The 17,791-nt window shown below is 35.0% G+C and overlaps 1 protein-coding gene across 1 annotated transcript; it reads left to right on the top strand.

Annotated features, from left to right (window-relative positions):
- The first annotated feature begins 7,663 nt into the window (after nt 1-7,663).
- On the top strand, nt 7,664-8,101 carry LOC121247360. Its single transcript, XM_041145723.1, has one exon. The coding sequence runs from the start codon at nt 7,664-7,666 to the stop codon at nt 8,099-8,101; it is 438 nt and encodes a 145-aa protein (XP_041001657.1).
- Nucleotides 8,102-17,791: the final 9,690 nt, after the last annotated feature.

Raw genomic sequence — 17,791 nt, 5'->3', positions numbered from 1 at the left:
AGGCTGAAGAGTACATCAAGTGAGGAATATGGTTTAATGAGATGTTTAATAAGATTCACTAGGTATGTACTTGGAAGTTTTTGAATCATTTTCTTTCTTCCTCCTTTTTTATATAGCTTAACACGAGCCACATTGCAACCTTTTATTTTGACCGATCTAATCTCAAGTAAGCATGTGGAAAGAATGGTTGAATTCTCATTTGTTAGTGTTTCTGTCATAAGATCAATATTTACTTGTTGTTTATTCATAATTACATAAATCTCCATGTGATTGTGTGTACACCATTTGTCAACTCCATAGAGAGAGCCCTTACACGAAATACTATTATACCCATGAGTTATGTAGTTGAAACTTTTGCTTGAGATGTTCTTGATATTGCATGGGTCAAGGTTAGTGGTAAGATGGTTATGGATTGGAGAACACACACACTCTCTGTGAATTGCTATAGGGGGATTCATCTTAGTGGGTTATTGTATTCCTTAGATTATTTGATATGTGAATTTAGAAAGTGTGAATTGGTGACCTATTTTAGTGATTTAGTTTCTTTCATCTCTTCTGTATAGAAATTGCTAGGAGTTAGAAATAAAAAAGTTAGGGGTGTGATGAATATACAAAAGTGCACTATAAATACACTATTATTAGACTAAAATACTAAAATATGAATATAAATCATAAAAATTAATTTGTATTTTTGAACTTAGGTTCTATTTATTTTAGATATTTCTAAACACATTTTTATGTTCAATTTTAGAATCCATAAAACAGAGAGCTAAACCCCAGTCAAATTCAAAAAAAATTCTAAATTGGAATAATTCCCAAGAGTTGTTAACAAAGCATGAATTTTGAATTGAGCAAGATTTTCAAGTAATAAGGACTCTTTATTTTTAACATGGGCTGACTTTCAATGTAGATAGACGTGTGGACTTTCAGCAAACCAATGATGCTTCAACATGAGAAGACTTCAACATTGGGATAATATTCCAAAATATCAAATAAATGATAACTTCAAATAAGGTGGGTTTGAGAGTAATCCGATTCAAGAAAACAAAAAAAAGTAAACCGCAAGAAATCAAGTTTGAAACGCGCTAGGAGACAGCCTGAACATACCTTAGTATTTTGATCATAACTTTCTACTCACACATTTGATTGATGTGATTCTTAATGCGTTGGAAAACTATCTTAAAGGGCTACAAATTTGTATCTGATAAACATGTCTAAATTCTAAATCTTGAAGTGCATATGCTATCAATCTGAGTCCTAAAAGTTAGACAGTTTTTTATGCAGGATTCAGGAAAACGTTAGGGTTTCTTTTATACCTGAGAGAAGCATATCATTAGGGGAGTTTTGAAGGGAGGATGTACAGGGTTGGAGGAAAAAAATAATATATTTTATTGGTGCTCCAATGGAGAACTAAAGTTTAGGTAAAACTTGGGGCATAAATTGATTAGTGAAAATAGTTTGACTATATTTCAACTCACAAACTAAGTTTTATTGTTTAAGATTCTAGAATTAAATTCTCTATTTGTTTTGAATATTATAAGTTTGAGACAATTATATTAAATCTTGCTATGTTTTGATTTTGTTGAGCTATAGGATTATGAATATATGATTGTGACTTAAACAAGTTTTTCATATCATTGATGTGATATTTTGCTACACTATTGTTTGTGAATATAGGGTCGTCTTTAGATCTGATCTTCATTTTTATACATGAAACTGTGGTTTTTAAAGGGGGAATAGATTCTAGAGTTAACTTTGTAAAATTAGATGAGCATATTGTCATATCTTCCAATTAGAAATTTGGTGTTATAATTCTTAATTGTATATATAGTTTGGATTGGAAAAATCAAAGTGTTGGATCCAGTTGATGAAAACCTGAAACTTTAGTTACCTTTTTATTCGTGCCCTAATCTCATTTTAATTACCTATTTTAGGTAGAATTTAAAATACTTTTCAGATTCTTGTCATCTTATCATTTGATATTTTCCTTTAGCTTGCATCTTGTAGTGTTTCTTTCGTCTCCCTGTGGATCGACACCCTGAACTATACTATAACACCACGTAGTAGTTTGGGCATAATTAGCCGAGATGCTCCTTGTCAGGATTCAAACCACAACAGAGCACCTCTTGGTGAGATATGTACTATAGTAGGAGTGTATGCCGGGGGAGGAAGTTCAGCGTTTGGTAGACAAGCACATGCCTGCAGAGCAACATACGAGGAAGTAAACGTGATTAATAGACCACACAAGCAGCTAAGGCAGGGGCTCGAAGAATATTTCTTTTGGGGAAGAAAATTGTGAATGGGTCTTATACCCGCATGATGATGCATTGGTGGTAAGACTGTTGCTCGCCAACTACACCACTCGATGAGTTTTGATTAACAATGGAAACTCAGCCAATATCCTTTTTTGAGACACCTTCACCAAAATGGGCATATACTCTAGGCTGTCGCCTACACCATTGAAGGAATTCTTAGGAGATGTAGTCATGGTCAGAAAGGGAGCCCAGACCACCACTATTATGGTCGACTTTCTTGTCGTCAAGACCCCTTGTCCTAATACATCATATTGGGACACCCGTTCTTAACCAACCTTAGAGTAGTCACATCCACTTACCATCTAAAGATGAAGTTCCCGACAGAAGGGAGAATTGGCAAAGTCCGAGGTGAGCAGGTGATAAATGTTATTTTATGTGATTTTTATTACTCTTTTATTTATGAAAAGTGTCATTTTTCTTTCAATACTATTGATTTTATTTTATTTGTACATATTTTTCTTTATTTTGAAGGAATGAGAAGTGCATAGTGCAAAATGAGAGCATTTTGGTATAAAAGAAGAGACTACGGATCCAGACCGATGAGAGGCACGCCCTTTTGGATAAAGAAAGTGTTTGAGAATTTTTGTGAATAATAGTGAAAAAGTAATTATAGAATATTGAATAATAGTGAAAACTAATGAATAATAGTAAAAAAATAGATGAAAAGTAATAACAAAATAAGGAATAGTAGTGAGAGAGTTTGAGAGTACCTCAATTGCTCTCAATACCCAAACGTACAGAGATCACTCGCGACTAGAATTGGCGACAAGAGTTAGGTGATAAGAGAGATATTTTACCTCCTGGGCGCAAAGACTGGGCGCAAGGCTCCAGGCGACTAGATTGGTCGACTAGTCTAAATGACATCGTGGGCAACAACTAGCAAAGGCAAACAGCCTTGCCGCTCTGTAGGTTGGCGAGTTGGTTCTATCATCCTGGTCAGGAGTCTTTCCTCTCGGTAGGCGAGGAGATCAGTTATATTCAGCGTACATGGCATCTACCCAGTGGGACCTTTCGAGTTCCGAAATCAATCTGCTGACCACCAAATCCTCCTGAACTCCGTAAATCAAGCCACTTATTACTGAATCTTCAATTTTAGATAATTCCATTATCCTTGAAATAATTTCTTTTATGTTAACTTTTCTTTTTAGAATCTATTTTTCAGATCTTTAGGCTAGATTGTAACTACATTTATCTTGTTTCCAGATTTAAATTTTGATATCTATTTAATCTTGATGACTTGAATAATTTAATATATTTTATCACTTCTTAACTTTAAACTTTAGCTTAACTTTATTTATTTTTGTTAATTTTAGGCTTCATCATTGTCATTTAAATTTATTTCAGATTTAAAGAAATTGAAGACCAAATTTTACAAGCCTATCGTCTGAACATAGCAGTTTTGACTTGGTCTTCATGGTTTGTGTGGGCTTGTGACTAGTCTGGGTCTTTGGCTTTTGGTCGCACGGAATGGAATTCAAAAAGGAGTGAGCTGGTCTTTGGATGGGGGCCTTTTGAATTTGACTTTTTCGAAGAAAGAGAGCAACGTAAAACGGAGAAAGAAATAAAAAATAAAAAAATAAAAAAATAGCAGATTTTTTTTTTTACTTTTTGCACATTTGACGAGGGAGGATTTTTCTTTTTAATCTTGGACGCTGCAACTTGCGATTGAGAGGCTGGGATTGCGAGGAGCATTTTCTTCTATTCTTCTCTCAGAAAAATTATAGTGAATTTATTTTATGTTAAATTTAATTTTTAGCATGAATTAAATTTTCTTTATTCTAGGAAAACGATATAATCTAGTTCTGAACTATGCTTGCTTTTCTATGCTAATTTGAAGTAATTCTTTGTTATGTTTGTCTGATTTATTCTGAACTTATTGCTTCTAATTAACTGGCCACTAATTAGATGATTTTAATCCTGTGATTTGCTATCGAAAGAGGGAATTATAGGATAGATCATAGATATTTTGGCATAGGTAAATATAAAGATCGAAAGACTTGTATAAACCTATGTAATATTAAAATCTTTGATCTTATTGCTTTCTTGCTTTATTAATTTGCATACTTTTGTGTAAAATGATGAACAAGAATAATTTTCAATTGACCATCGAAAGAGGCTTTTCGATGTTTGTGGAGATTTGCTAACAAACAGCGAGAATTAAATTTAATTAGTTAGATAAGTAAAGCATGGTGAGGGATTAGGTGAAATCGATTTCCTAGAAGTTTTCTTTCCCATTAATTTGATCTTCGAACAAACAGTTTTCTTTTCCTTTGAGTATTTTCTTTGAATTAATTTTATTTTAAATTGCAATTACAAAAATTTTAGTAACTTTTCTAAATAAAGTCAAAATTAATATAATTTCGGTATTTGTCAAAAGTAAGTTACTAATCCCTAAGGACGATACTCTTCTTATCATTTTACTATAAAACTACGATACTGTGCACTTGCAATTTTGCACAGATCAAATCCCTTCTTGTGTGATGAATAGATGATAAGAGAGTTTGAGTTTTAGATTTCAATAGTCCAGAGTTTATCATTTAAGTTTCTTTCAAAGTGGCAGATCTGAATGGTAGAGGCAAGAGTCGCATGCTTCATCAACTGATTCCGACGAAAAACACTAGTTTTATCTTTATCTTTTTAATTTCATTATGAATTAATTCTATTTTCTAGACCTTTGATGTAGTCTAGCATTGAACACACAATTTATATTCTAAGTTATTTTATTTTCAATATTTCTATGATTGAGTGTTTATTCCTTGTTCTGAATACTTACAATTTTCTAACTAATTATTGTTCGATCTATTGAATCACAATGAGACTGAGAGATGATTTATGATTAAATTTATAAAATTAAGCACCATTAGTTGAGCAAAAGTAAAGATATTTTAGTGCCATTAGTGTGATTTTCAAGAAAAAATTTAAAGAACTTAATGACTCTCCAATTAGTTAAATTCACATAGAGATATGGAGTTATTAGTTGAAGATATTTTTGGTATTGTTCGAAAGAAAATATTGAATAGTTAAGAAATTTCTATCATCAACTTGAGATAATTTGGATTCTATAACAATGAAGAATAAATTGTGTAGGATTTGTTGGTAAAATCAAACACTCTAGATATATTCTTATTATCTTTAAAATCTAAATTTTATTGCTCTTTTCTTCAGTTTAATTTCGATAATCTATTCTTTAAATTTTGATTTTCCAAATAATAATCAATTTAATCAATTTCAATACTCAATAACATAATTATTCCTTGTGGGTTCGATATACATTTTCTTTAAAACACTTTATTACTTGTTGCGATTTTGTGCACTTGCAGATATTTTTAAGCACAATAGCAGGCCCTAGCATGAGAGTGCTACGTGAAAAAGCTTAGTTTGAGAGGAGCAAACATCCGTATTACGAACAGCGAGGGTCAAGACGAAGTTCCACCCCCACAGCCTATATTTCTTGACCAAGGTGTAGAGACGTGGGATGAAGACATTCTATAGCATGCATAACCCAACGAATCATTAGAACTAATAGCCCTCCACCTAGAGCAACCGAAAACCACGTCACGAGTTAGGACCAGACTCTAGCCTGGGGTCCAAGAAGCCCTAAAACACAATTAGCAATTGTTTCAGGGCAATCATGGAGATAAGGCCAAGGGGACATGTCGGGAATAGACAATGAAGTCGAGCATTGTCTTTGTGTCAACCCCGCCATAAAAAAATTCTGCTAGAAAAAGAGGTCATTCAACATAGAGAAATATGTAGCCATAGTTGAAGAAGTTGACTGAGTGCTCGCTGCAGGGTTCATTAGGGAAGCCCACTATCTTAAGTAGTTATCCAATGTCATACAAGTAAAAAATTCCAAAGGAAAATGAAGAATGCGTGTGGATTTCACTTATCTTAACAAAGCATGCCCAAATGATAGTTTCCCACTGTGACGGATTGACGTGTCCGTCGACTCCACGGCAAGATACCGGATGTTGAGATTCATGGACACCTACTCAGGTTACAACCAAATCCGAATGAACCCAAAGGACTAGGAGAAAACCTCATTTGTGATAGACCGAAGGCTATACTACTATCAGGTCATGCTCTTGCTTGAAAAATGTTAGGGTGACATACCAGAGTCTTGTGAATCGAATGTTCAAGAAACAAATCAGGCAAAGTATGGAAGTTTATGTCGATGACTTACTAGTCAAAAGTAAAGAACCAACCCAACACTTGGAAGATTTGAAGGAAGCCTTCACGTGCTAAGTTAGTACAAAATGAAGTTGAACCTGGTAAAATGCACTTTTGATGTCGACTCAAGAAAGTTTATGGGCTTCATAGTGTCTGAAAGGGACATAGAGGCTAACATAGAGAAGATCAGGGCAATCATGGAGATGAGGCCCCCTCATAATATCAACGAAACCTAGAGACTAACCGACAAAGTGGCAGCATTAAATAGATTAGTGTCCAGGTCTACCGACAAAAGCTTGTTGTTTTTTAGGGTTTTGCGCAAAGTACACCCTTGGAACGACGATTGTGACAAGGCATTCCAAGCGTTGAAGCAATACATATCCAACCCGTAGTTGCTAAGCCAGCCCAAACAAGCAGACACGCTCTATGCATACTTGGCAGTTTCTCCCTATGCCATGTCGATGACATTCGTCAAAGAGGAATGACAAGTTCAAAAATCGGTGTATTACACAAGTCGTGCCCTAAAGGGAGCAGAGTCGAGATATCGACAAATGGAGATGCTAGCCTTCATGCTGTTGACGGCAGAAAGGCAGTTGCGACCTTATTTCTAAGCTCACTCCATTAAGGTTTTAATGAAAGCTCCCCTCAAGAAGATACTTCAAAAACCAAACACCTCTAGACGCCTAGTGAGCTGGTCAATTGAATTGGGCAAATTCGACATTGATTACCTCATGAGATGAGCGACAAAGGGGCAAGCCTTGGCATTTTTATTGGTTTACTGACTTTCCCGAAGTCATAACTACTACCCCAATCGAAAAACCCTGGGGGGTTTTTGTCAATGGCTCATCTTGCTTTACTGGCGAGGGAGTAGGGATATATATAGTAAGTGACTCTGAACATGAACACCACTACATGACAAAACTCGCCTTCAAAACTACCAACAATGAAGCCGAATACGAAGCGCTGGTGGCGAGACTTTTGATAGCAGAGGCACTAGGAGCCACCAAAGTTGAGGTAAAGGCAGATTCCTAAATGGTTGTTAATTAGGTGTTGGTGTTGTACATAGCAAAGGGCAAAAAATTGACGAAGTACTTGCAGTTGATATGGGAGAAGCGAGACTGGTTTCACCATTTTAGCATTGAGCAATTACCAAAGGAGAGCATAGCAGACAAATTGGTATGAACCTCCTCAGGAATGGAAGACTCTACCTTCCAAGGGAGGTTGAAAGCAAGGTGATAAAAGTCCCTGTTGTTGGGATCGAAGTCGTAGAGATAGGACTCGGAGAGCCAAAATGGGCACAAGAAATGGCGAGGTACCTAGATATGGGAGAACTCCCAGCCGACAAACGAGGCTTCATGACCCTCTTGCTAAGGTGTATCTGCCCACAAGAGGCACAATACGTCCTAGCGGAGGTGCATGAAAGAGCATGCTGGAACCACTCTAGGGGAAGAGCTCTGGCAAGAAAGGTTATGTGGGCAGACTACTATTTGCCTCATGCCCTCAAGGACGTGAAAGAATTCGTTAAGAGATGTGCAAAGTGCCAGATGTTTGCCCCTATATCACACTTTCTGCTAGTGGAGTTGACCTCCATAATGTCCCCATGGTCGTTCGCATAGTTGGGGGGAGGGGGGTGGACCTAGTAGGACCCCTCCATCCAAGGAAAGGAGTAAGATTCATGGTCGTTGCTATAGGCTACTTCATCAAATGGGTGGAGGCAGAGTCCCTAGAGATGATCACGACAAGAAATATCACCAAGTTCCTATGGAAAACCATTATATGCAGATTTGAGATCCCACAGACAGCGCCAATGCTAATGACGTTTTTCACCACCAATTAATCTTGATCAAGGACCTGCAATAAGGAAGAAAAAAGGGTCTTGGTGTGCCTGATGCTCCTCTAATGCCTACGCCATAAATATGGATATATTACTTGGTAAAAAAAAAAAAAATAAGGAATCTGAAAATCGTACCTATGTTTATTGGTGTTGGTCCCTTATAAAAGGGTGAATTATCATTGATAAGGATAGTATATTTTTCCTTAGATCTCGGGATTTTGATCACCATATTCTCGGGATATGATCCCGAAAAGAACGGTTTGACATCCCTGGGAATAATACCCTGAGTATCTCGTTGTTCCCTCGGCAGTATATATTTGCTAGTAAGGTTGGTTACTATAATAATCTTATCAGAGGCAATATATGACCGTGTGAACCCGAACCTACAGTGTTCCTGTATGTTTCACGTCCCATTGGGCCCATTATGTGGGCCCTTTATTTTGCATCCTTTGGCCCATCTATCAGAGATTTAAATGACTCTCCAATTGGAAATATCATTTCTCATTTTTTTTTGACCTATGCTCTTTAACAAGTCCAGATTGAGTTGAGTTGTTACTCAAGTTTTGCTTATACTATTTTTATTTTTTATTTATTTCTGAACGAATTGAATAATTAAGAATACTAAATAAAAAGAAAATTAATAATTTTTTTACAATTAATATATAACCTTAGATTGAATTATAAGATTTAATAACATTTTTATGAATATATTTCTTGTATGGTTCCAATATTGTAGTACGTGAAACTTTAATTAATTAGATAATAACTTCAAATCAGACATGGTGTTAAAAGTAGATTTATATCCTCCAATAAAATTGAGACACGTGTGCTTCCTAAGAAGTTAAGAATACAACCAGCCTCAAGGACTTCGCACATCCCCATCCCCTCGTTACTCTCTCTTTCTCCCCCCTCTCTCTCTCTCCCGCCACTCTCTCTCAAGTCGAATGTCTGCTCGGTGATGATGAATTTATATATAAGGCACAAATTGATAAGTAAGCATAAGCAGAGATTTTCTTTGTTTTGGAAAAGCTTGTTGGAAGAACATTTGTTCCTATTAATCGGTGCCAAAGAAGAGCACTGTATTGAAGAGAGCATTGAACAAAAAACAATCTTCCACATAGTTAAAAAAGTATCAAATTCATTTCCTTGCATTTAGACTCTAAACACAAACAGAGTGTGATGGCTTGAGTGGAGAGAGAGTGAGAGCTAGTGAGGGGTGAGAGAAAGTGTTTTAGCTTGAGAAGAGAGAGAGAGTCTGAAAGGGAGATCGAGGATCGGGAGAGAGAGATGAAGTATACAAGATTTGAAGATTTGGTTACCTACAATCGCTTCTATTTTTCATTTGTTAGAAATCATACATGCCACAAGTCTATTGGAGGGTGTAAATCCCACATTAGCACTTTGTTCGGCCCTTAGGCTCTCCCAAAAAATTAACGTATAATTATGGACTATATTTAGTGCATATTTGAGATTGTCATGAGAAATATACCTTATAGCAATAGGACTTATAAATTATAGATTAAGTAGAAGTTCTAGTATTTAAAAGTTATTTACTGTTTGGTAACCATATGTTTAAAACACTTTCAAACATGTTACATTTATTTGGAAACAAATTAAAAAAGTGTTTTCTAAAGTAGAAATGATGATTATTTGATTTTTTAAAGGTTATAACCATATCTTTAAAAGTTTAAAAGTTATAATTATCTGAAAGTTGTATGGGTGTTTTCGCCAATTGTCAGTCTTTTTAAAATTTGAAGTACATTTCAGATTATCTGAAAAAATGCATTTGAGGAAAAACATCAAAATTATGTTTTTTTAAATGTACTTTTTAGCTTATTTGAAATTAAAAAATACTTTAATATGTAACACCCAAACAAAATAATTTTTTCGTTAAAGTATTTTTAAGGCTATTTAAGCACTTTTTAAGATTCCTAACGCAACCTCGAACAGACCCTTAATATAAAGGATAATTGGGTTACATGCTACTATTTCATTATAAATGATATACTTATATTATTAAATTTAAAGCGTGTATATATATATATATATATATATTATATTCATGATTTATAGATGAGTTCTAATTGAATTGAGTTGAAAAGTCGAGCCGGACATAAACAAGTCGAGTCGGACATAAATGAATGAGGTCTTAGCGAGTCTTAACCGAGTCGATATGAGTTTAATCGAATATGTCTCATTTACTAAACAAGTAGATTTCTATTTTCATGATTGAGCTTTTTCTTTCACGAGTTGATTTCGATTCGAGTATTAGGCCGGCGAGCAATCGTACAGACTGATTAATTCACAGCTCTACTTCTTTCCCCCAACTCAGCCACCGTGGGAAAATGTTGAATCTGACTATCCCGTGGTGACCCATGCCACAATGTCACAATATGACCAAATCACGTGGGTTCAACCACCATGGGTTGGTTAGTGGGCCATATTCACCTCCGCCCCCAATCGCCTAGCAGGTGAGATTTCTCTACCTTTTCTCTTTTAGGGGTTATTTGGAAATAAGTTTTGTCTTATTCCATTTCATTTTTTTTTTAAATATCACTTAAATATAAGTATTTTTTAACTTTAAATTTTTAACTTTTTTATTTAATAATTATCTAATTATTACAATTTTTTTAAATTTTTAAACAAAATATAAAAATTAATTCAACTTTTTCCAAATTCAAATTTCAAATTATATTAATAACAATATTTTAATTTTAAAATATTTTTATTCTAAATTTTCTCTTTCCTTTTTTAAAATTCAATAAAATATTATAACTCAGACCATTTCACTATTATTTACAAACAACTTTACTTCTACTTACAGATTTTTCATCTCATTATATTCTCTAAGCATTCCCTTAGAGTTTGATCACTCCGTCATTTATTCCGTCCATTTATTCATTATTAATAAAAACTATATAGGGAAAACTCCACCATGGTAGAGGGTAAAATCCAGCCACCGCCTGGCCGGACCACGCGGGTTCAACCATCACGGGATGGCCAGTGACTAAAACATGCTTATGTAAATAAATTTAATGATATGGTAATTTGCGATTGGACGTAAACAACATTCCATATATATTTTGAGAGTAATTAATAATTTATCTTTAAATGCTTAGTTAATCTCTCATGGTTTAGTAGTGATCCTAAACATAGCTCACATGGAAATTAAAATCTTAAGGAGAGATTTTATTTATCTACCTCGCGATGTTTTAACTTTGAAGGAAAATAGATAAAACAAGAAAAATTCTTGGGAGCATTGGCAGAAGCCACTGCACACCTTACCAAAATTACCATTTTCTCCCTGCACAAAACTCACGCATGTCTCAGATTCTTCCCATTCTTCCCGGTAGACCTCCTCTCCCCCATCCCCCGCTTCTTTCTGTCTGCACTCTCCCCCACCCCCACCCCGTCGTCTCGTCTATCCTCTCCCCCACCCCCACTGCCGCGTCTGGACCATCCTTTCCCCACCTTTCCCACTCGACCCCAGCGGGCCGCATCCTCTCCCACCCCACCCCCGCGTCGCCCATTGTCTCCCCCAATCCTCCCTCTATCTGACGCTGCAACCATCCCTCTGCCCAGCACCTCCATTGTTGTCAAATCTCCCTCTACCCAGCACCCCCTCAGATGAGCTAAGGTAGTTATTCTTATAAAATGCTTTCAAAAAGGATTATATGAAATTCTGGGGTTATGTTATATGAAATTCTAGGATTTAATTGTATGATAGCTTACGTTTAATATTGCTTTACCACCATTGTTAGAGAAATGTTTATTACGTTTAGCCTTTGCCCTAGTTGCCCCTGTTACCACCATTGTCTTTGTCTAGTGATAGATAGATAATGAATCTTTTCTCATGTTTTGGATTTTGGATTTTTCAGCTTTCAAGCATGTGCTGTATCAATCTGGTTCAGTTAGAAAACCATTTCATGAAAGCTTCCATCAGGTTCTCATACTCCTAAATGTCAATCTCACTTAACCTATGCTGACTTGAAGGCTTAGATGAGTGCTGGATATTCAAACTAAACTTGTTTGTATACGATGAAGAAAGTTTCTAACTTCATGTTAATAGATTGATGAAGATTATGTAATTGTATACTGCTTTCTTTAGTAATATTTGGTGTAACCGAGTCTAAGAAATTCATGCGTGTAAACTGACCAAGTATTTCGTGAATTTTCAAGTCGTTCAATTTACGGTTTTGACCCTTGTGCCAATTATTGAACTCTAAAGAGTCCAAGTTAATTGAGTTGAAACTCAATAAATGTTATTACCAAAAGGAAAGTACCATGTTGGAATGAATTGAAATTTGTTAATGGTATGGCTAGGGGAATGGTGATAAGTTGATAATTGCTGCATGATTATAGCATGATTATAAAATTGAAACTATTTTGGATTACGCCTACAATTTATTCAGCTACTGTCTAAGGTAAGAGGCAAGTTTCTCTTTCTTCAAGTTGCAAACCTAAAAAAAAAAAAATAAAGAAGCAAGTTGGAAAGAAAGAAAGCTATGGCTCATCGAGGATGCCCTCCAAATATGCCCCCCAAAGTGCCCTTTAGTGTGTTTTGATTTTTTTGTTCTTATAGTGTTAAGAAGTGCATGACACAAATTCATTAGCAATAACTTTTTTAAACATTTAAGAAAAAAAAAAAACTAGGAGAAACTTTAAGTGGGCACATTTGGTGGGCACCCAAGCATTTTCCTAATTTTATCCCTTTCATCATGCATATTTTATGTTATAACAAAGACATTCACTAGGCTCTATTACTATGTATTCAATTCTATAAATGAGATAGACTCTTGTGTTTGAACTTGTCTTTGGTTTTTCAGAATCATTCATCACTGCAAAATATGTTGCTGTGGATTTAAGCCTCTTGCCTTCACTGTCATTTTGAGTTTCTCTATCCATTTAACTTGTTTCAAAATGGTTTACTGAAAATAATACAATTAACTAAAGCAACTAATAACTATTGTGGTTTTTGTAGGGAAGACAATGCTTATGGATATGTTTTATAGTGCCATTGATGGAATTGTTAATTAAACATTGAAGAAGGTATCACTTTCATGAGGTGAGCTTTTGTTTATGTTTTCACATCACCTAGTCCAAGTATGATGATCATCATTCCTGCATTCTATGGTCTATTGAAGATATGGCATCTGACTATAGTATTCTTGAACACACATGGAGTAAGTTATGTTTGATTTTTATTTTCTTATGCTCAGGTTATGCTTAAAATTAATGAACATATGCATAAGATATGGAAGAGCCAGGTGGAAGAAAAGTCTTTGCAGTCTAGCATTTCTAGTTGGATTATGAATCTTCCATTTGATACAAAAGTTAAGGAATGGTTGGCTGCAGAAGAAAGATACAAGCAAGACATACAGATGAAAAATATTCTTCCCGCTATAGCAGACAAGTTTCTCAAATTGATTTGTCACAATTGTAATACTTTTGGTTTGGTCGGATAAACTGTATGTAAATAACACGTTATATGGAATATATTGTTATTGAATAGATCAACTGTAATGGTAGTACTCCTATGTTTTGGTCATAATATACAAAAATGGTATCTATAGGTTCATTAAATTAACCTTTGTAATGAAAATAGCTTGTGCACATCTCATGAATGATTTCAGTTTTCATTCCATTGTTGCTAATGGTGCAACATGAAGCTAACTTCAGTTGCATTCTCAAGTTGATAGTACCAGTTTTTTAAAAAATATGCAATTAGTCGTAGCTTGAATTTGTTTCCTTTTACCTCATAATCTTGGTACCCAATCAAAACATATTTAGTTACCCAACATAATAAAACTAGAAGAATTGGCTACATCAAGTTGCAACACAAGCTGTATCTGGTTTTTGATTTCATGCAAACGGAATAATAACAACATAATACAGGCTGTATCTGGTTTTGGAATAATATGAGAAAGGAAAAATAAAAGAAAAGCAAATAAAGAGGACTACTCTTTCAAGGAGAAATTGTGAATCAATAAATTCACATACATTTTCTATGAAGTGAAATATAACAGTCTTAACACTGTAATACACTGCGTTAACAATGTAATAACACTGTCATAACTCTTTCTCATTCCCCTCTTAAACGATCTAGATGTTCCATCTCTTGAATGAGCAGCATGGCGAAATCCATCAACATCAAACCCACATTTAGTTACTCTAGTATTTGAAGATGATGAGAATGTAGAATCCAAGTCATCCAACCTGTGAAAAAAAGTCATTTTACACTAAATAAGATGCTTCTTATACCATAGCAGGAAAAAATAAACCTCATACACAATTACAATCAAGTTATCAAAAGCTTTTTTGATAATTAGATACCAAAGATTTCATTAAAAAGAGCTACGGGCACATTGCAAAGCCATGACAGAGAAATCAAATACCATCAATTGTGAAGAGCATGAGATTTGAAACTGCTTGTCTGAAGAAATGGTTTGTACATCATGGTTTGTCTGAAAAAATGGACACAATAAAATAAAGATAGCATGAGATTTGTAACTGCTTGTGCCAAGTTTTAAATTTTGAAAATGAAAATAAACTCACTCTTTGATTTAGTTTGTTTGACTTTGCAACATTTCAAGTGATCATCAACCCTATGTTAAGTTGTCGTATCATTAGAATCTCATCACAAGCCCTTGACCAGCATGCAATGCTGTCTATAAATGATGCAAATTAAGTAATTTGGAGCATAACAAGAAGATGATCCTCCAAGGAACCATTCCTGTCGAGTTGCTTAACCGCAACTACCTGTGCAAGATGAAAAACAGAACGTAACTAAACATTCATATCTTCTTAGTCACAAAAACATAACGTAACAAAATATACTGAAAGCCATAATGAGGAAAATTTGGCTGGGCATAAACCATTAAAAAGAGCTTGGACATAGAAGAATACCATCATAACCTCATCAGAAAAGGAACACAAACACTGTAATGATGAAACTTTAATAGTCAAAATACTCAATTAATGATATAATTTTATATCATTAATGGCTCATTTGCTTTTTATTTTCGAGTATTATTTCTGGACCCCATCATGCGGCTGCCCCCTGTGTCATTTATATGCTAGTGGTTCTTCATTTTCTTGGTAAGCATTAGACTCAATACGTTGATTGTAAGAGAATTCAGAATGTACCCCTTGATTATAAAAAAGACAGTAGCATCTACTCAATAGGGACTGAAAATGGTCACATTTAAAGGGGAAAATGATATGAGAATGGACTAGAGTCCGTTTTCTCAATTAAAAATCGTAAATTTTTTCTGGATTTTTAAGAAAACCAAGCATTATGTACCCCGAGATTTCTGGTTGTCCCCTTTATCATTCCTTTATTCACCAACATCATCATGTCATTTTTCAGGGAAGGCATATCTGGACATACATGCAAGCAGAGCATATAGCACTCAATTACAACAAAAAAGGAATTATAGTTGAGTAAAGAGAAAAGGAAGTCATTTTACACAGATACTCACACTGTCAGTGCAACAATGAGGTTAGACTGGGTGTAACTCAATCCAGCATTTAGTTTAGTAAAGTTTCCAGAGGTAGTGTCAAATGAAAGATCTGTACCAAGGGAAACAACATTGTTTCCAACAACACCAGAAAAGTTCACACAATTGGATTGGCAATTAACCCAAGGCTTGTACTTATTCTAGCATACTCATACTAATTACAAGCTAAGCGTTGTGAAAATCAGTATAAAAGACCAACATCATTATGTATATACTTGAAACGTTTTCTAAGATCAGTTAGTAGTAGACCATGGCAGCACTGAAAAGTGAAAAGGGAGCGGGCCGATATAAATTTCGAAGTGCTTTATCCTGATCTAGAATGTTGCATGCAATAGTGACCACTATGAGATTCCAATTGCAATCCAAAAAATTATAGTTATTTCTTTATAAATTACAAAAAAAATAATACACTACTTATTTCTTAAGCTTCACTGTTATCATAATGTTCTCAAACTTTCCTAATATTGTTCAGTATTTTATCTGTCTATGTCTCTTAATTTAATACCTGTTATTTCCTAATTTAATCTAATTCCCAACTAAGAAAGATGAAACAATAATATCAGTGCATTGTTTGTCATTTCTAAATTTTCTAGTTTTTAAAACAGTAACATCAGTGCACTCTTTAGGCCAAGCCAAACAAATCGAGGTAATTAGTACTTTTCGAATGCACACAAAGGAAGGCAGCAAGCAACGAGTTAACTTATTTAGTAATGCTATAAAGGGTATTGCAAACAAAAGTTTCTCTCCAGTAGAAGAAAAAGATGAGGTCAAAAACTTTATGAAAGCAGAGATCGTCAAAAGCAGAAAGTAAGGTTTTTTCTCCATGTCCTAAGTCTTTCGAAACCCATCTCACAAAACCCAAAATTCACCTTTCTCGTTAAACAAGAAGAACATAATCATATGGAAGGAAAAATGGTACAACGTTTACCTAAGAAGCTGAGTAGGGGCGGCGACGACGGCGAAACAGAGTTGTTCAAAACTTGTCGCTGGGTAGATTCATTCAATCAGCTCGTGGGGATTGGCGGCGCTGGGCAGACGGAGGATCGTCGCAAGGTGGCGCTGAACAGAGAGATGCTGTCGTGAGGTGGTGTTGGGAAGAGGAAGGCGACGCGGATTCATGGCGAGGGAGGGTGGGTTTCGCGAGATTCAAATATGATTTGCTCCGTTCAATGAGCTCACGGGGAGGGTGGCGCTGGGCAAACGGAGGAGCGTCGCTCTGTGGTGTTGAAGAGAGACACGACGTCTTCGGGAGGCGCTAGGTAAAGGAAGCTGAAACGAGTTGCTGTCGAGGGAGGAGGGTTTCGCAGGACAAATTTGAATGGAGATGAAAATTCAAAACCGACATTTTGTTTTGAATCAAAACACACGTTTTGGCTTAGCAGCCACGTAGGTTGTGCAATGTGTGTACCCCTGCGGTGGCTGCTCCCTCAATTTTTTTTTTCTCTTATTTTTTAAAAATCTCTAAAAATATTAATTTTATAACTTAAACTATCTGATTACTATTTACAAATTATCTCATTATTATTTACAAAATATTCATATTATCTGGCTCTCTGAACTTGTACTTAAAATTTGGTAGAAAAGCTATTAAAGAAATTTAAGGGGAAAGGCACAAACCAACCGTACTATTTAATTTTCAACCATTTGTATTTTGAAAAAAATTACTTTGTATTTGATCGTTTAAGTTGGTCGCTTGACAATTTTTTTTATCTAATAATTAAGAAAGTAATTTTAAATATATTGAAGTATTTTTTTTATTTTTTTAAAATACTTAAATATATTAAAAAATGAAAAATGAAAAATAAAAAATAAAATAAAATATAGCATGCGGTCAATTTGAGCAGATTATACTGGGCGATTCTTCTGTTTTTAAGTTTTAATTTTCTTTAATTAAAATGACCATTTTATACATGTGTTGGGTCTTCACTCAGGCATGCGTGTCAAGAGCCTCG

The sequence above is a fragment of the Juglans microcarpa x Juglans regia genome, chromosome 1S (genome assembly GCF_004785595.1).
Source record: "Juglans microcarpa x Juglans regia isolate MS1-56 chromosome 1S, Jm3101_v1.0, whole genome shotgun sequence".
Classification (NCBI taxonomy): Eukaryota; Viridiplantae; Streptophyta; class Magnoliopsida; order Fagales; family Juglandaceae; genus Juglans; species Juglans microcarpa x Juglans regia.
The sequence above is the reverse complement of the archived record's forward strand: the minus strand, read 5'-3'. Positions and strand labels throughout refer to the sequence as shown.

Coding starts and splice junctions, on each gene's coding strand:
- LOC121247360 (XM_041145723.1), top strand. CDS start 7,664: ATGAACCTCCTCAGGAATGGAAGACTCTACCTTCCAAGGGAGGTTGAA.